At 44.4% G+C, this 20827-nt stretch overlaps 1 protein-coding gene across 1 annotated transcript in view; it reads left to right on the forward strand.

The window, feature by feature from the left end:
- The window catches only part of VAPA (VAMP associated protein A), an 81423-nt gene that overhangs the window by 34199 nt on the left and 26397 nt on the right, over positions 1-20827 (forward strand). Inside the window, exon 2 of the mRNA XM_088469699.1 lies at positions 7636-7788. Within this exon, the coding sequence (XP_088325825.1) occupies positions 7636-7788 (153 nt within the window). The remainder of the gene's footprint in view (positions 1-7635; positions 7789-20827) is intronic.

Here is a 20827-nt window from a genome sequence, read left to right on the forward strand (position 1 = left end):
CATTCCTGGACAAAAAGGAATGATGTTCGTCCATGCAAGATGACGTTTTGCCTCTTTCTGAGTTCCGTTTTTTTGGAGGGAAAAATCCGAACTCAACGTGCAAACTCGAACCTATCCGAGCCTGCACATCCCTACTGATTCTTTTCACTCCTCTGTCAGAAATCTTGCGAGGAGCACTTGGTCGTGGCCGGTTTATGGTGAATTGATGTTCTTTCCACTTCTGGATTATGGCCCCATCAATGCTCACTGGAACATTCAGAAGTTGAGAAATCCTTCTGTAACCAATGCCATCAGTATGTTTTGCAACAATAAGGTAGTGAAGGTCTTGAGAGAGCTCTTTGCTTTTACCCATCATGAGATGTTTCTTGTGTGACGCCTTCGTAATGAGACATAGGCCAACAGTTGGGACTGAACCAGCTTATATTCATTTGCACTGACAAGGGGCAGGATTGCTTTCTAATTATCTGGGTTATCCATGCCTTTTTGCACCTCCCTTCATGTGTTCAATACTTTTTTTTTTTTTCCTGTGTCAATTCACATTATTACACAAAACTTTATAGACATCTATGGTTTGATTTCTTTGAATGTGTGGTTGCTGACATTTGTTGAAAATTTCATTACAATAGCCGCATTGCAAATATATTTACAGAGAAAAATGTTGTGTTCAATACTTATTTTACCCACTGTATTGTCAAAATATAACTGTATAACCAATCTCCTTAGTAAGCCACAATCAATAATCACAAATTTATAGAACAATAAGACTTAAAAGTAGAAAGGTAATATTTTAAAAAGGTTTAAAAGCAATGTCTTTCTAAAAAGTCAATGTTTATCTGAATATGGTGCAAGTAGTTCATGAGGCAAGAGGAGCAGCTTTCCAACTCGTTTCATCCAGCTAGGACTTCTTGATTTTAAGTCTTATTGTTCTATAAATTTGTGATAAGTTTTGGAGGGAACCATCCCCCTCTGCTAGACGTGCTGGCATTTGGGTGTCAACTAGCAGCCCAAGTGGGTTCAGACACAGTGACCACCCCCCTCTGTCCATAAGGGACAATGTTAATGTACAGGGCATGACCAGCACATGCCCTTACTGTACTGTAGATTGATTGGTTGATGCACCTCCCTGTGGTATTTTTTTTGGATGAAGGACTGGCCTGCATGCCCTGAAAATGTGTGTATCTTTTTGGAGATCAAGAAGGGTTGAACTTCTTCACTTGTGTGCTGTGGAGTATTTGTCTTTTTATAGACTGCGCAATAAACAGCTGCTTGCTTCAAGAAGCTTGTTTCCGTTGACCAACAGAATTGCGCAAACCTCTGTTCCGTTCTCCGACTGTTCTTTATTTAGCCCAGTGTCTCCAAGCTAAAGCCCTCTGCCAGCTACCCTGCAGTGACTGGTCCATGTTGAGGGACCTAGTGCAAGCTAGCTGACACTATCCAGGTAGTGTTGCAGCAGCGTGCTCACACATACCCCGAAGTAAGCAGCTCCAGGTGCTCATTGTAGAAACCTTGGTGTAGTAATCAGTTCAAAGTGACAGTGAAGGAGCTTGGTGGTGGCAGCGAAGCTACACGCCCAGGGTGCAGTTGGGATCAAAATTTGTGATTGTCTGGCGAGGCTAGGTCATCCGGTCACATAATCTCTCCTACATTCTTGGGGGGGCGATTCAAATGTTATTTGGGTGCCCAAACCCTATGGACGCCCAGCGATGCAATTCAATTGTTGCTCCGTTCGGGCGCCTGTGCCGAGTGTGTGCATCGAAAAGTACAGGATTTAGCCAGATATAGCAGCTAACCCCGTCTAAAGACCTTCCTTGGGCTTCCAAACAGCCGCCTTATCGCACATTTTTTGTAAGCCACCCTGGGAGGCTTACAAAAATACCCCTCTACAAGCCCAGTCTTAGATTGTATCCGAGAGGATCTGCTAGTGTTACCACATTCTCTTACAGGTTTTTAGAGTTTTATAATAGCTGAAGCTGACAAGCTATGAGGAATGACAGGCAGCATCTGCCCCTGCCTGTCTGCTTCGGTGGATGCTGCCGATAGGGACCCACTCGCAACTGCTTGCAGTTCACCTGGGGTCTCTGACTATAAAAGAGACCACAGTCTCTGGGGGTACTGCGTGCGCTACACAGAGCGCGCAGAGGGTTCCTGTAAGACTGACCGCTGCCGGCAGCCAGGCAGTCTGTAAGTATGCACTGGCTACCTCAATTAGCAAAGTAGTCAGGTCATACAGCTCCAAGGTGGTCCTTTTATAACAGAAGTGGCTCAGATTAATGGAGCGTGCTTTCTACATTGAAGTGAGTGCCTCAGCGGCACGTGGGGCGCGGCGCGCGGGCGGACGGAGCCTAACTCCGGAGTTTTGGAGGAAGCGGAAATGCCGGCTCTAGAGGAGGGCGAGTATACTCAGGATTCGCCTGAGGAGCTACAGGAGGAACCTGCGCCTGTTTCCCAAGGGTTAGAAGGGTTAATATCTGCAATTTGACAAATATTGCCGATAGAAGATGAGAAAGGGGCCTGCATGGCCGTCTTTCTTTTTAACAAAGCTAAAGCAGGTTACTTCTTTTCCAATTTCAGAAAAACTAGATTCTCTTCTGGTTTCAGCTTGAGAACATCCGGATAAAAAATTTCAGATGTCCCGGCAGTTATCTTCCTATCCTTTTCCTGCAGAAAGTAGAAAATCTTGTGAGACTCCTCCCTACAGTAGATCCTTTTGGTCTGTCGTCTATCTAAAAAGATTATTCTATCAGTCCCTGGAGCCATGTCTTTGAAAGAGACATCAGACTGGAGAATACTCTTCATTCCATATATACAGCTGCCGGGATGACTTTGCGTCCTGCAATTGTAAGCTGCTGGACTAGCAAAGCTATTGAGGTTTGGGCAAAACGGTTAGCTGATGGGATGAGAGACCAGCTCCCGGTGGAGGAACTTATTCCTCTAGCAGAACACATAGGGGAAGCTGCAGCCTACCTTGGAGAGGCGTCCAAGGATGTTTGTAATCTCTCCTCCAGAACTTCAGCTCTGGCGGTTTCAGCGTGCAGGGCGCATTGGCAGGTGGACGTGGAATCGAAAAAAGCTGTGGAAGCTCTTCCCTTCACGGGAAGTGTCTTATTTGGAGCTGAACTTGATAAGTGGATTTCTCAGGCTACTGGGGGTAAATCCACTGATCTTCCGTCGGCTGCTCTGCCTCCTAGAAGGTCTACTCGAGGCCCTCATTTTGGTCCTTTACTTCCCCGGCTCATTTCTGTATTCACTCCAGAGGAGGACCTACTACTTTCCGTGGTTCCAGAGGTCGTGGCAGATTTGCAGCTACATCTGCTCAACAGAAGAGTAAGTCCACTACCAAACCTAGTGCATGACCGGCTTCCCTCTCACCTGGGGGACCCCAGGGTGGGAGCATGTTTTCGGGACTTGAGGGAAGTATGGATGGAATCTTGTACAGATGCTTGGGTTCAGGACCCCATCACCCATGGATACAAACTCGATTTTTCACAACAGGTTTGCCAGTTACAATGACAGGAGTGTCGTATTACAACAGGCGATAGACAAACTTCTGTCCAAGGGTTTTGGTCCAGGTTCCCAGACATCTGACCAGACAAGCTTTCTACTCCTGTTTGTTTGTGGCTCCGAAGCTGTACGGCTCGGTCAGACCTATTCTGAATTTGAAGGATCTCCATCCCTACCTGAAGATTTTCAAGATGGAGCTCCCTCAGTCGGTTCTTGCGGGACTGTATGAAGGTGAATTCCTGGTATCTCTAGATATCAAGGACGCCTACCTTCACATCCCTATCTGGCCACCTCACCAGGTGTGTTCCTGAGATTCGACATTTGGAAATCACATTTCCAGTTTCAGGCCTTACCCTTCGGCTTATCATCAACCCCCAGGGTATTCACAAAGGTCATGGTGGTGATGATGGGTCTCCTTCGGAAACGAGGGATCACGATTATCCCTTACCTGGACGATCACCTGCTGAAGGCTCATTCTAGAGAACAATTACTGCAGGACATCGCAGTAACTCACAAGCTTCTCATAGGTCACAGGTGGATCCTGAATTTTCCCAAGTCTCATCTGCAACCGACACAGAGGCTCCAGTTTCTAGGAATGATTCTGGACAAACTGTCAGCGGGTTTTCCTTCCCCAGGAAAAGGCAGCACTCCATTCAGGAGATGGGGAGGATGGTTCTTCGACATAGTCAGGTATCGATACACGTCTGCATTCGACTTCTGGGAAAGATGGTGGCGGCGTTCAAGGCCATTTCTTATGGACGTTTCCGCTCCAGAACTTTTCAGCTCGCCCTCCTCTCGGAGGATCCCTTCTTTTCCTCCACCAACGTGTGAGGTCCCAGAACTAGGATATCCCTTCTCTGGTGGCTGAACTCGTCGCACCTTTAGGAGGGTAAGAGATTCGGAGTGTGGGATTGGACTCTCGTCACCACAGATGCGAGTCTGAGAGGGTGGGGGGGGAAGTGATTCGGGAACACCACTTCTAAGGCCGCTAGCCCTCACCAAATGCAAATCTGCCGATTAAACTTCCTCGAATTACGAGCAGTGTTCTATGCTCTTAAACTAGCACATCACTTGTTGTGGGGCCGAGCAATCTGTCCAGTCGGACAACGCCACGGCAGTGGCGTACGTAAACCGACAGGGCGGCACCCGAAGTCGTGCGGCAATGACATATATATATTATATTCGGGATATGAAACATTTTATACATGTGTAAGAATATAATATTCTACTATTATTGTACCTTTCTGTTTCTCTTCTAACATACCTTGCCTATTAAACGACTAAGGTAAAAACATATACGTGATGCAAAGTACATTTATACATGTTGGAAAAATGTATAATCTGTCAATTCAACAATAAAAATGTAATGGTACAAGCAAACTCAAAATAAACAGAAATGTTCCTGAGTGGTAGGAAGTGTCCATAGTAACACAGCATGTGCCTTGCCTGTCATTGTTTGCTGGGAGGATGCCTCCTTAAAGTCTAAGGACAAAATACTTCTATTGAGAGTTCAGAGTTAGTGAACCAAGACCATGAAATTCAGTCTTGATAAAAATGGATCTCAAAGTTGAAAAACTACACTACTTAGTGATATCAAACTGCTACCACCTGGTGGATAAAAATGACACTATGGACTTGGTTCACTGTTTCACAGAAAAATGTTTCCACTGTACCATGGCAGTGTTAGTACACAATTGGCAAAAAATTAACTTGGTTCACTATCTCTGAACACTCATAATGGCATGGTTCTACTGTCATTTTGTAAAGGAATGCAAGGTTAATAGTTAGACCTATTAAGCAGAAGTAGAGATTGCATAGAACAGGGATGGGGAACCTTTTTCTGCCGAGGGCCATTTTGAGATATATATATATATATAACATTATTTGCGTACCTGGTGCAGACCACGCCCCCTCCGTGTGACATCACACGGGAGCGGGGCCACAATCGCCGGTGATTACAGCAATGCCCAGAGCATCCTAAGGATGCCCCAGGCGACACTGCTGCATAGATTCTGGCTGCAGGGTGCCATTCAGATGAGACTAGCAGAAAAAAGCTCAGATGGCCAGACCAAATTATTCCGCGGGCCTTATACGGCCCTCGGGCCTGAGGTTCCCCGTCCCTGGTATAGAAGAGCTCGCCGAACTTTAATTGTACATGTGACTTTTGGAGGCAAACACAGGATTCCTAGAGTGGGAGTTTTTAAATGCTTGTTTTCAAAGCAAATATGGGCAGCCCATGAATGCTTATAATTAGCACATAAGCTATATTCTGCCTTATACATAGTGCAGTGTATGTTCTACTTCAGATATATACAGGGCCAACGATCATAGTAAGCTGTTAGAAACGGCAGTGGGGTCAGCCTGTCTGAGCTGAATGGGGGGGGGGGGGGTTTTCAGGATGTGGGCACCATTCCATAATCCAAGTCCCCTGCTCTGCGGAGCATTGGTGCAAGTTCTGGCGTGTAGGGAGCAGCAGATGAACTAAGCACTGGCTGTGAACATATATGTACACGTTGGTCTCCTTATACATTGGATATTATATTTAATACAGTATTAATAATTAACACTATATAGATGGCATTCTGTAGTGGGGGAGAGTCTGATAAATGTATGAAACATGTTTATCTCCTATAAATAACATAAGTGGTCAGGAAAAGATTGAACAGCCCATAATAAATATACATACATAATATAACCAATAGGTAAATCTTCTATCACAGTAGCAGCAATATGTAAACATTACAGTAAGACCATCCCCAACCTTCTAACAAAGTTCTCTGTGACTAATCCTGTGCACAGGGTTTGGGGGATGATTTTTATATTCGCACCCTACATCTCCATTACTCGATCTACCTTCCAGACAGCACTAAGAGGGCAATTCAATTAACCAAAAGGTGCGGTGGTTGCCCACTTAACTGGTAATTACAGCAGAGCAATTTTGTTAATTTTACTGCACACCCATGTGGTGGTGCATGACAAAATGAGCGATGCTTTGACTGCTTTGTGCTGCCATTACAAGTGTCTCCACACCGTTCTGACAGCACATCGCCAGCATTGTTTTTAGATCAATCCGCCCTTAAGTGACACATTTGCACAGCACTTTTCTAGTGGGTAATGTACATAATCAACCTATTTGTAATAGAAATCAGTAAAAATTCTAGTGTTGAATAATATGTAAATATTTTCTCTTTTCTGATGGTTAGATATCGGAGCCCGTCCTGATAGCCAAAATAAAATGAAGTGTTCTATTCTGATGAGCTATATGTTAGGCTTTAGACATATCTGTTGACTGGCATGGAAAACCATACAGAGTCTGATGTCTAATATAAAAAGTGTGGAAAGCTGAGTATGTACTCTGAGACCTGTGCTGCAAATTTGGAGTTGCTTTCCTTCCTCCCCCTTACAGGACGCTCTTGATAAATTCATCCCTTGTTGGTGACAGTATAGAACACGCTCCATGTTTGCTGGTGTAGTATATAATTATAGTTGTAGTGCACGTTGCACACTTAATAGCCATTTTGCCTGGTTTGTGTATTGTAGTGTACTGTAGACCTTTTTAGTGTTTATCCAAAACTTTAAGTGTGACTGGTTGTGCAGCACAACCAGTAACATTTAACGTTTTGGATAAACACAACTTGTGCTTACCAGGGATTTGACTTATAGGGGCTATGATGAATTCAAATGTTACAGTAGCATTGCTCCCAAGCACATACTTCCTAATAACTTAGTGCCTTAATGCAATATGGTGTGTTATCGAGTCTGTTTCCCCAATTTTTTTTTTTTTTACTATTTTTTTTATATATATTTTTGTATATCACATGTGATCCTAAACCTGCTTTCACCTGTGGATTTATTTATACGGTTGCTTGTATGTACAGCTATGGTTGACCACATAAGACTGAATAAATTAAACAGATTAGTTTCTCCATGTATAATGGCCGTACAGTGATGTAATAAATATTTTAGGCATTTTAGGTTTACTGTTAGTTATCGACTCTCTCTCCATCCACCCCCAAAAAGTACATTTGGATAGACTAGTCTAAAGTTCTGATATGTAATTTATGAAATGCAGTGGTCTGAATTAAAATGGCATTTATAAGTTTTGAACGCATACTACTCTTTATATACTTTTAGGTCCATTTACAGATGTTGTTACTACAAACCTCAAACTGCGGAATCCATCCGACAAGAAAGTATGCTTCAAGGTGAAAACGACAGCTCCGCGGCGCTACTGTGTGCGGCCAAACAGTGGCACCATCGATCCTGGAGCCACAGTAACTGTTTCGGGTAATTGTAATGTGTGTTTTAAAACAGTAAATCGATTTTCTTTCTAATTTCTGTTTTGTAATCTCTTATCAATATATTCAGAGGAAAAAGTTTAAAGGCCAGTTTAGGTTATATTTTTTGTTTATACGGCTTTAATTGCCTTCAGGTGGTCGTTCCATTGTTCTTTAAAAAAGGAAATGCAGTTCCCAATAAAATGTATGGCATATATGTTAGTCTAACTCAGTGGTTTCCAAAATGGGTGCCTCAGGGCACTTGCTGGGGTGCCTCAGGTTGGTGGTCTGGGACCAAATCAAATTATTTATGGTCAGTGAGATAAGCAAAACCAGTGCTTGTGGCTGCCAATCAAAAAATATGTACAAGCAGAAGCACAGCCCTGCCCGTCACGCCGTAACTGACCCTTAGTACAAGTTGTCTCCCATATCCAAAATGCTTGGGACCAGGGGTATTTTGGATAACAGAATATTCCGTATTTTGGAATATCTGCATATCATAATTAAATATATTGGGAATGGAACCCAAATATACACACAGAATGCATTTATGTATTATATACACCTTATACACACAGCCTGCAGGTCATTTTATACAATGTTTTCAATAATTTTGTGGCTCAAGCAAAGTTTGTGTACATGCATGAAATTCAGTTATGCTTCATATACACCTTATACATACAGCCTGAAGGTTATTTTATACAATATTTTTAATAATTTGTACCTTAGACAAAGTTTTTTGTACATTGAACCATCAAAAATCAAAGGTTTCATTATCTCAGTCATGCCAAAATAATTCCGTATTTCAGAATATTCCGTATTTCTTAATATTTTGATATTAGGAGACTCAACCTGTATGACACATAAGCACAATTTACTTAATTTAATAGTTTTTTTCTGAGTTTCTCAATTCGAAATGTATGGCCTAGGGGTGCCATGATACAAATGATGAAGCTCTAGGGTGCCGTGATTCAAGGTGGTTTGGGAACCACTGGCTCATACTCCTATTTACCTACTCTCCCGGATCCTGCGGGAGAACTCCACATTTTTCAAGTAGTACACCAGGCTCCCGGATCAGTGGGCATTCCTCCTGCATCGCACCCATTGGACAATCATGTGTTGGAGTACTGTCAGCAACTTACATTAAAACAAAGAAGAATTGTGCACTATTTAAATGCCTAACTAGTTTTGTGAACCGTTGAATGAACAGATACGGAGATGGGAATTTAGGTATTCACTGATACGGATAAACTGAAGAGTATAGAGACACTATAGATATGGACACCTCAAACCAAGGCATAGTTATGCTGTAGCATTAAATACACAGTTTCCAATTGTTTCAGGGAACTGTGTGTTGAATTGCAACATAAGAAACTGCTGTAATAAAAGAGAATCCTTGCAACAACATATTACTAGTGCTGATATACTAAGCTATCCGAGATTATTTACCAGTATATCAATACCGTTCCTCTGATTTATATGAGGGTGAGTCAAAAATTATCTGCACTCCAGTTATATAAAAACTTCTGATGGCTGCACTGTCTTATGAATGCTTTCCGTACTAGGTTGCAGTCTCCCCAGTCACTGCTGTGCAGGTTTGAACATGTTATGGCAGTTCATTTGTGGCTGCAGTGCAAGAAAAAATGGTTGCCCCACTTGTGATTTGCATGAAAGAAGAGCAGCGTGCAGTCATTCGGTTTTTGTGGTCTGAGGGTGTGTCTGGTGCCGATATTTATCAAAGACTTTGTGCACGGTATGGAGAAAGTGTTTTTGTCGCGAAGAAGTGTGTAAAAATGGATAGAGAAGTTCCAAGAAGGTCGCACAAGTGTCAGGCATGAAGAAGGAGCCGAACGCCCAGTGTTGTTCATACTGTCGACACTCTCCAAAAACGTAATTTTGAGGTGTTAATGCATCCTCCCTATAGTCCTGATCTTGTCCCATCAGACTATCACCTGTTTTGTCCCCTGAAAGAAGTCCTAATAGAACGTAGATTCACGTCTGATGAAGAGGTGAAGACAGCGGTGCATTTGTGGCTGTCAGCTAATCCTAAACATTTTTTAATGAGGGAATACAAAAGCTTGTTGACAGATGGACAAAGTGTGTTGAAAATCAGGGAGAATATGTAGAAAAATAATGTATGTCTTTTTTGAACGTTGATTAAAATAAATTCTACAGCCAGAGTGCGGATGATTTTTGACTTGTAAATGATACAATTTTATGTGAAATTCATCAAATGAAAGGATAATACATTGTCATAGAGATGAGATTACAAATATTCTTTTTACTGAAACAGCAACAAATAAAAAATTTTTTCCTCAGGGTCCATAGGGATCCACAGGGATAACCATGGGGTATAGGTGGTTGGAGCTAACCAGAGACAAAACAGTCAAAAACTTTTGCTCCGAGGATGCTTCGGTCCTCCTCCACATATACCTCGCCCTCCAGCCAAAGGCAGACAGTTTGCGTTTGGTGGCGGCAGGAGCCGGTTGCACCTTTAGACAGGGTGACTGCATTAGGCAGCCCCAAGCTTTATTTTATTATCTTAGTTTTTTTGTTTTTTTTTAGAGCATGCAGCGCTCTGCGTCCTAGTGGGCTTCTGCGCTGCTTCTCCATCTACCTTGCTGGGCTCAGCTAGCTGCTCCACTGGAGACCCAGGGCTGCAGCTGGACAAATGGGGAGGCAGGTAAGGCGATTCCCTGCTTGCGGGAAATTGCGTATGTTGCAGTACTTACCCCTCTGGCTGTGGAGACCAGCTGGAGGACGCTGAAATGGGGTGTCCGGTTCGTTCGCACCCCCACTAGACCACCGCTGCCCTTAAGTCCGGCATCGGGGACCTTTTGTAGAGCCCAGCGGCCACGGTAGTTGATACAGCAGTGGGGAGGTAAAGCTCTCCCCCCAACTCAGAGCGCGATCCCTCATCGAGGTTTTCCGCCTCTGAGCTGCTCACACTCCTCCTACTGAGAAGCTCAACAGCCATTTCTCAGGGCATTGCTGAAGCTACTGCTCAGGGGAGAATCTGGTCCAGTATACCTCCCCTCAGGGCTAGGTTATACAGCGCTCAATCCTACCGCCTATCAAGGCTTGAGTAGCTGACTTAGTGCCCATTGCAAGTGTGTGTGTGTGTGCATGCGTGTGTATGTTTGTATGTGTGTGTTATATATATATATATATATATATATATATATATTATAATGTATATGTGTGTGTATATTGTGTGTGTATATTTTTAGTATGTAGATTCATTGTATGCAAGCTCTGTTGTAGTGATATACTGTCTTAACTTTGTCAGTTATATCTATCCCTGCTGCTCTTTCTTAACCCTCAACTTACCATGTGTGGAGGGGTTTATTATTGCTTCACATTTACTTGTATTTGTGAAGGGTGTCACATTGCATTACTTGCTATACATTTTTTGTGTACTACTTGTTGGCTATTACTATGTCCTCTAAAGGCGATGGTAATAAGGAGGCTGTAACCCCTTTGCTGGTTACATGCAGATCCTGTTCAGCGGGCTTGTCACCTCAATTTATTAGAGTGCCTAAGTTGCGCATGGAAACTCTACGATCGATTGTCCTAGCATTGGAGCATGGGGATTTTATGGATTCTCTGGACATTCAGCATGCATACCTGCATGTACATTGTGCTCGAACCCAGCAACGGTTTTTATGGTTTGCTGTCCTGCAGCAACATTACTAGTTTCCCTTTGGTCTGTCAACGGCCCCTCGGTTCTTTACCAAAATAATGTCATGGCGGCCCACCTCAGACGTCAGGGAGTCAAAATCCTACCATACCTAGATGACCTCTTTAATTTTGGACATTCACGCGCTGTCTTACAACACCATCTCCAGCTGACCATTGCCTGCCTGCAAGCACATGGCTGGCTCATCAATTGGAGAAAGTCCTCCCTCTCTCCCACACAGCAGCTGGTACATCTGGGTGCACTCCTGGATTCTCTAATACAAAGGATCTTTCTGCCAGCAGATAAAATTTCGTCTCTGCACTTGGGCAAGTTGCTCCGCAATTCATTCAGCAATGGAGGTCGATGGTATCCACCTTCGATATAGTGCAATATGCCCAGTTCCCCTTCAGGCCCCTTCAACAACCGATTCTCTCCCGGTGGAACGGGCAGTATCATCTGATCCTGTCCCAGACGATCCTCCTCCCTCCAGAGGCCTGCTTTCCCGCTCATGGTGGCTGCAGACGTCCCATCTAGATAAGGGTCGCCCCTTCTGGATTCCAAATTGGGAGCTTCTCACTTACAGATGCCACCCTTCGCGGATGGGTTTCGGTAACCGGTCTCATACCTTTCGGGGATGGTGAACAACCCAGGAAAGTCGCCTGCCCATAAACTTCCTGGAGCTTCAAGCAATGTACAGAGAGCGCTTACTCTGGTGCGAGTTCTCCGGGGCAGGCTGGTCCAAATCCAGTCAGACAACGTGACTGCGGTAGGCAAGTATCCAGACACATCGGTTATAACATCGGGACTGCTTAGGCAGTCCCAAACTTTTCTTTTTTTGATTTACCTTCGTTTTTGTACTGAGTTTAGCAGTACTAGGCGCCAAATAGGACGCATGTCCCGTGACGACTCCTACCGATGCCGAAACGTCAGTATGGCCATATGCTCTGGGCATTTCGGCGGACCACAGCAAGGCTTAGCTAGCGGCATCGCTGGGGTCCGGACTGCGATCGGGTTTACAGAGATGGTGAGGCGATTCCTCGTTGCGGGGAATTGTGTGCTGCAGCCTGGGCCACCGGTGTAGGAGCATCATCGGAGGCTGCTGGGGTTGAAGGACTCATCAGCGTGTCCTCACTAAGGCGGCCAGGACCATATCGTCTTTCGCTGAGGACGGGAAGTACACACACTAGAGCGCACTAGTAAGCTACTGTGAGGCCAGTGTACTTGTGCTGTCAAAATCGCAGTTTAGGGGAGATGGGCGCTCTCCCGGCCGCTCCCCCCACAACCCAGACGCAACTTCTGGTGTGGATTCCCGCAATTTCTTACCACCTCGTGTGTGAGACGCTCACAGTCAGCCTCGGGTGCACTGCTGAAAGCTGTTGGTCTCGGGGTTTGGTCTGTCTCCCTGTATACCTCTCCCATGGGTCAGGTATATAGCGCTTTATAACCTGCCAATAACCCGGTGGGGCTGGTCAGTTGATTCAGAGTCCATTTGTATTTAGCATTTGAATGTATATATTCATTGTATGCTAGCTGATGTATTTATACTGCCTTTTGTTTTCCAAACTGTCAGATATATCTATCACTGTGTTTTCTCCTCATCCCTCTGTAAAGGTGTGTGGGGTTTTTCATTGACTTTTCACAGTTGTGAAGAGGGTCACATAGCAATGTTTAACAGGTAATAAGGTATAAATGCAATGTCTAAAGGTAAAGGGGAGAAGGATGAGCCTTTGGCACTGAGGTCATGTAAATCCTGTTTGTCAGGCCTGTCAGAGCAGGATTTTTGTGTAAGATGGTTTGTGTAGTGTCTGTTGTAAACAGTCACCTTTTCTGTCAGGTACACCTGCACTATCACAAGAACCACCCTGGGTGGCCTCTTGGTCTCAGGTTTTGTCAAATTTAGTGGACAGAACTGCAGCGTCACAAGCTCTGTCTATGGTACTGCCTCCTGTTATGGGGTACCCACAGCATTTGCATCCTTCTATGTATATGTCCCCCATGAATCCCTTTTTTTTTTTTTTTTTTCACACTCTAGTCAGAGTATGCTGCTGTGTATAGCCCCGCAGCAGGTAATGCAGGCAAATAGACCAGTGGCAGTAAAACGGGCATAAGAGAGGTTCCCTTCGCCTCAGGATCCTTACTCGTCAGAAGTTGGCTAAAGATTATTTCCTTCAGTCTGAGCAACTGACGACTCATGTCTGAAGCATGATGTACTCCAAATAAGCATTTCCATGCTACAAGGTGCCCATTTTCACTTGGTGAATGTGACAAATGGGAAGTTCTTCCAACGGTGGATGCTCATGTTACTGGATTGATCAGGAGCTCTACATTACCCATTCCTTCTTCATCCTCACTAAATGAGGTTACAGATAGAAATCAATGTTTTCATTTGGAGCTATTGCCAAACCAGCTATCGCTGTAGCCTGGGTAGCCAAAGCTATAGAAGAATGGGCAACGTCTCTGGAGGATAGCATACCTGATGCTACCAGATAATAGCTGTCTAGTCACTGTCAGATGCGGGAGGCAGCTGTGTATGTTGGGGAAGCGGTTGTTGATGCGGGTATCTTGGCTTCTAGGGTGTCGGCAACTGCAGTGGCAGCCCGGAGAACCCTTTGGCTAAGAACCTGGAAAGTGGATACAGAGTTCAAGAAGGCTCTGGAATCTTTGCACTTTGTCATCCAGTTCTTGTCCAAACAGTACTTTCCTAACAAAGTGGCTTCTCTTGCATCATCTAAATCTGCTGGGTTGCCATCTACGACTAGGTATAGGCAGTTAGTTCTGTCCTTTCGCTCACAGAGTAGGGCTTGCGGGCAGTCTTCCTCTAGTCAGGGTAATTCCCACAAGAAACCGCAGACCAAGAAATCTTGGTTAACCAGACATCCAGCTTCTAAGCCGGGCGGTAAGCCACTGTCTGATGGGGCGGGCCTCCCCCTGGGGCGTCTCAGGGTTGAAGGCCAAATTCTACAGTTCTCTCAGGCCTGGCATCAGACAACTATGGATGTCTGGATTCGAGAGGTGGTTTCTCAGGGTTACGCCATCACGTTCCTGAGGCATCCCCATTAGAGGTTCGTTGGCACAACCCTTAGTTCAGACTTGGTCAGGGCCTTGGCTTCTAGTGGCCCTCCTGAGGTCAGGAGTTGTAAACCCAGTTCCTGTGACGCAACAGGGAAAGGGGTTATTATTCAAATGTATTTGTGATTCAGAAACCAAATGGGTCACATTGCCCTATCCTGAATCTAAGGTCTCTCAACAGGTTCATCCATGTGCCCAAGTTCCATATGGAAACTCCACGGTCAATAGTGCTGGCGATGGAGCCGGGAGAATTTATGGTCTTCCTGGACATACAGAATTCGTATCTGCATGTTCTTATTGCATGATCCCACCAAGGGTTTCTGAGGTTTGCTGTAGGTCAGCAAGATTACCAATTTCAGGCTCTACCCTTTGGTCTGTCCACAGCACCTCGGGTGTTTACCAAGTTAATGGCTGTCATGACGGCTCACCTCAGACGACAAGAAATCCGGATACTGCCATATTTGTATGACCTCCTGATATTGGCACAATCTTAGGAGGTGTTACGTCATCTAAAAATGACAATTGCCTACGGCTGGATAATCAATTGGGAAAAGTCTTCTCTTTCTCCAACTCAGCAGATGGTGCATTTGGGGACGTTGCTGGTTTCCTTGGGGCAAAGGATTCATCTGCCCATAAACAAGATTGCGACACTACAATCTTGTGTGCGCAGTCTATTCTGCAAGCAGAAAATGTCAGTTCACTTGGCATTGCAGGTAATGGGCTCCATGGTATCCACCTTCGACATGGTGGCTTATGCCCAGTTCCACTCCAGGTCCCTGCAACAGTGGATTCTGTCCCATTGGGATGGTCAGTATCATCGGATAAAGTCTCAGATCTGCATCTCACCAGAGGTTCGGCTCTCCCTTGCATCGTGGCTGCAAACTCATTTAGACAAGGGTCGCCCGTTATGGGTCCCAGATTGGGTGATACTCATCATGGATGTGAGGATGGAGAGTGGTGACAGGTCGTCACACCTTTCAGGGAAGGTGGACGGCCTAGGAAGGTCACTTACCGATAAATATTTTGGAGCTTCGTGCAATGCACAAGCGCTCAGTCTGGTCTAGGGCCTCTTCAAGCCAGGCCTGTGCAGATTCAGTCCGACAACGCGACCGCAGTGGCCTATATGACCCATCAGGGAGGCACACTAAGTCCGGGAGCCATGAAGGAAGTGGCGAACATTCTGCAATATCCATGCCCAGGAGTCCTCGACTGGGAAATGGACTTCCTAAATTGTCAGAGCTGTCGAAGCTGGATTATTGGTGAGACCAGATTAGTTTAAAATTGAATCGCAGCCACACCATCTTGCGACTGGCTGCAAGACGCCATCTTGGAAATGAGATCGCAAGACGCCATTTTGCAAATGGCCGCCTAAGCGCCATCTTAGATAAACTCACACTTTAGTACATGTAGCGATATTACTATTAGCATCATGCGATTGCATCTGTGACCATCGCCATAAGTTACGGCGATTCATCAAAAGCCCATTTCATGACTTTACATAGTTTGGGTGCTCTGGATAAATTGTATATTATAATTCCCCTAAAGGATATATTTCAGAAATGACTGTACAGTATGTCAAAATTGGATTGCATTAGCTAAACAGAGCAAATGGCCACATGATAACTAGCCTGTGTAGACAAGCTTCCTGGACATAACGTCTGCTCTCACTCCAGGTGGCCCTGCTTGAATACAGCAAGAGGGTCGTTTGTAGCACCTTACATTAGCAGGCTTCCTACAATAAAATACCTTCAAAGCCAAGAGTGTTATCTGAGGTTTGGGTCTTGTAGCTGTGCTAATTTGCATTTACACAAGAACCTGGGAGAACAAAGGACTGTACTTTTGAGCCTGGGAAGGGTGGTGCTGCTGAGAGAGGGGGGTGTGTGGAACTATAATGCTCAGCATTCCACACTGCTAGGTGTTCACTTAGTTTAAGTGAGATTTAAGCGCACCATTTCTCATCCACACATTAATACGCACAATTGCGCATATTAGCTTCATGCATAAGATCCTGTATGAAAACGCTGTTTATTAGCTTCATGTGCACGCATCTGCCCCAAGTTAACTAGCGTCTTTACATCACACCCCGCATACTTACACATTATATATTCACATAAAAGGTTTAATAAGCTTTAAAGTATAAGATTTAAGTTTGTTCATTTAGCATAAATGCTGTGAAATAAAGATTATTTGGTAACTAAGGTTTTATACATAAGTAAGCTGTGATTGGTATTGTACTGATGCGTACTCTTTCAACAGTATTCCGGTACCATCGGTGTGGAGATCGCATCATGCATTCTCAACTTATGGACCGCAGAGACTTCAAGCAACAAAATGTACATTATATGAACAACTGTTAGGATGATTGCATGAGGCAGGAAACCAGAGACCCCCAGTTGTTAGAGGCTGGGTTGTGTCTATTTGAATCAACCTGTTAAATGCCTTGTAACATATGCCCTCTCCTTTAGGACCAATGGTATTAGCAACAAACTTCTCTATTGTGGTGGTTATTTTTTGGGGGTATAAATGTGTTCTCTGACCCTGGGTTCCTAGTCTTTGTGCTGAATGCTGATTGACGAGGAGTTTCTTGCTGATGCCTAACATCTGGATCAGAGAGCACTGCATATGTATAATTGTACTTGGGTCTGTATAGTCTCTTTACGCTAAGATTATATGAGGATCATAGCGTGTAACTGCTGTACTTTTACTTGAATAATACTTTGTGCTTTGGAACCACATGCTCTAGGTCTGGAGTCTTTATTTACTGGATGACTTGCGTACGCAAATTAGCGTCATCGTTAGAGGTTTATAGGAAGGATATTAGAAGGTATAGGCAGGGGTATAGAGGTTCAAAGGCAGTATCCTTAGTTTGGGGCTCATAGTGAAGTCACATACTCATACGGCACATACGGTTATCGAAATCTCAGCAAAGGGTGGAGTGGCCACATGCAGGGTTTACCTGCAACCGCTTTGTGCTGAAAGATCGCTATCCGTTTTCGTGTGAGCCAAGGAAGCTGACTAGAATCCAGGGACAAGAGAGGAAAAATGTTTGTTTTCCTTTGTTGATAGAACCTAACGTTTAAAGGGGTGCCGCAGTATTGAGCACGCGGCTGAGTCGCAGTTTTGCGCACACTAAAGACGCACTTTTGCGTACGCAGCTAAAAAGTTGTCATACGGTTGTGTGGTAGTCGCATTATTGTGTATGTGACTGGTCGCACAATAGCGTATACGTACTTCCGGTTGTGCTGCCACGTGTTTAAATAAAGCTGTTGAGGTTTACATTTTTCAATTGTTATCAATATCTTGGTTAACGTGTATTTTTCTGTGCAGGAAAAAGTGTGTAACAGTGAGTATTTGTTGGTAGGGGTAACTTGTTCCCTACCGTTAGAGGTACTGTACCGTAAGCAGCTTACCGTTCTATACACAGTAGCAGGTGTACACGTTGTCTTTGTTATAGAGAGGTGCGTGGAAGTAGCCGACTTAAACTTCCATAGGTGTGGAAGTTGCCTTACTAAATCTTATCCGGGTGTGGAAGTTGCCTTTTTCAAATCTTATCCAGGTGTGTGGGTGCTGCCGTTTAAATCGTCCACAGGTAAGTGAAAGTATCTTGATTATCTTTCACCAGTTTAAATCTTTATTGAAAAGCATAGGAGTTGTCTCAGAATGGGGGCCATGCAAACAAGAGGTGTTAGACAATGATGTGCTGCTAATGGAAGCGCCGTTTGGATCGACCTATCGTATTATGCATGCTAAGTACGGTACTTATGCGATAAGGTATTTTGATGTACGGTTTAAAATGATGATGAAGAGTGTTAGACCGTTTCCCAGAATTGGTAGTTTTGATAAAAATGTACTATATAATGACCGGGATCACGTCAGTCTGATGCGCTCCCGAGAGAAAAAGGTAAAATATTATGAATGTTTAAAGTTGTGGCAGCATGAAGGGGATGCTTGGCTTAAAAATGTGCAAGCGACACAAACTAGCGTTGCGAGCGCATTGCCAGAGAATACATCTGCGACGCTAATCTGGCGCGCACGTGCAGCAAGGTAGCGTTGTGGAGTGTATTGCCAGCAGTTCACGCTAACCACCCCCACCTTATGTGGATAGGGGGTGCAAGTACAGTTACCAAAAATACCCATAAAAATGTAACAAGTAATTTGTACCCTCTCCTAAGCAACCATAAAGAAAATGTTTATGATGTGAATGATGAGCCTATTGTAATGTCTGCCATTTCCCATCCTGTGCAAATGATAGATGCTGCATCACCACAATCACGAGTGGTGCCGCCATCTTCATCGGTAACAGCAAGGGAAGTGCTAACACCCTCTGCACCCGTAGAGGAAGTTGTTAATACCATACGCAGCACCAACAGATTAAACCCCCAGCCAGGTAACAAGGTCAAAGGTAGTAGCGCTGCCGGTCTGCATCCCATTCGGACAATAACCGTTCCGAATGGAAATGCAGATGCGAACGGTGTAGTGCCCACGAGGGAAGTAGTAATGCATTGTCCCTGGACAAGAGCAGAACTAAATTCCATCATAAATGATTTCCCCGATCCCAAAAAGGAACTAGCCAAATGTCAAAGATTTTTGAGAAATTTGGGTAGTTCTCATGAGCCAACTAATAAAGATTGGCATGTGGTGTTAAGGGCCTGTCTACCACGCAATACCGACGTGACAAAATTTATCACGGATTGTGTATTGGATGGTGACGTTTCCTTAACAGACCAAGTAAACCAAGGTAACATTTCCCGCATTGTAACTCAATTGGGTATATATTTTCCGGTAGTAGTTAACTGGAACAAAATTTTCACCATTAAGCAAAAGGAGAGTGGATCTGCAGAAGATTATTGCGACCGGGCTCTGCAGGCTATCACCCAGTACACTGGGTTAGAAGATATTAAAGATTGCACTCACCACAGGGGAATGATAGTCACGGTACTCATGGACGGTCTCAAAGAGAATTTAAAGACTTGGGTTCAGACCTCACAACCTGGCTGAAGGGGAGTCACAATAGATACCCTCATAGAATCTGCCATAGAACATGATAAAAACATCTCAAAGAAGAGAGAGACCCAGAGCGAAAATCTAATGGCTGTCAGTATCCAAGCTCTGGAGGGAATGACGGTAACATCACAGCCAACAGACACACTCGCATCTGCACACACACTTACACCTGATCAGTTATATGCCCTCACTAACCCCACGCAACAACAAACACAGCTCTATTCCACAAACCCTATACAATCACAGGTCCCATATTACTCACAAACCTCATATCCCCCACAATACCCTTACCCTCCCTATCCTTACCCATATCCACCACCTTTACCCTCTGCTCAAACCTCACAACACTTGTCTTCACTCGATCCACGAACATGTTTGAATTGTTAACAAACAGGACACTTAAGTAGAAACTGTACAGTAAAAAGAGTAGGAACCCCAAATCAGGGAAGACCTGGACATCCCCATAAGGGATATGCACAGAGACCAGCAAATGTCCAGCAGGCACCATCTCCAATTGTGGCCGTAAATGCTTTATTGGAGAATGGTAGCCAACGCTAGGGGTCAGGTCATACCTGTAGTCTACAAATAGTCAGGAAGTACTAGGGAAGAACCGGTCATGATGGTTGATGTAGCTGGTACTGAATATCCTTTTCTTGTAGACACAGGGGCGACCAGGTCAGTGATAAAATCTCCCGTTAATTTACAGGTGACCAATGAGACAGTACCAACAATGGGTGTAACAGGTAAAGTGGAACATTATCCTTTAACAAAGTTCACAGAGGTTACTATTGGGCCGTTGAATACCAGGCATTCTTTCCCTCTAGCTGCTGCGACTCCTACTAACCTGCTGGGTAGAGACTTGTTATGTAAGATGGGATGTGTTACATATTGCACCACTGATGGTGTATTTTTAGATATCCCAGAGAGAGTTGCACACGAGGTGCGGGATATGTTGGACACTCCCCAAAGGATAATATATCACTCTACAAGTTTAAATGAAAATCCATCTCAGGTAGATGAAATGTTGTCCAAATTCCAGATTCCCTTTGGACTAAGGATGGACAGGACACTGGATTAATGGCACACGTTAGCCCTGTAATGGTAAATTTAAAAAGTGGTAGGCAAGCTCCAAATTTCCCCAGTACCCACTAAAACAGGAGGTAGAATTAGGGGTTTTTCCTATAATTGAGCGATTATTGTAACGGAATTTTAGTTCGTACAGCTAGTGTAGCCAACAGTCCCATCTTCCCGGTGAAGGAGAGTGGTGGGAGGGGTTATAGGCTGGTTCCAGACCTTA

The sequence above is a fragment of the Taudactylus pleione genome, unplaced genomic scaffold (genome assembly GCF_031769625.1).
Source record: "Taudactylus pleione unplaced genomic scaffold, aTauple2 ptg000093l, whole genome shotgun sequence".
NCBI classification, from domain to species: domain Eukaryota; kingdom Metazoa; phylum Chordata; class Amphibia; order Anura; family Myobatrachidae; genus Taudactylus; species Taudactylus pleione.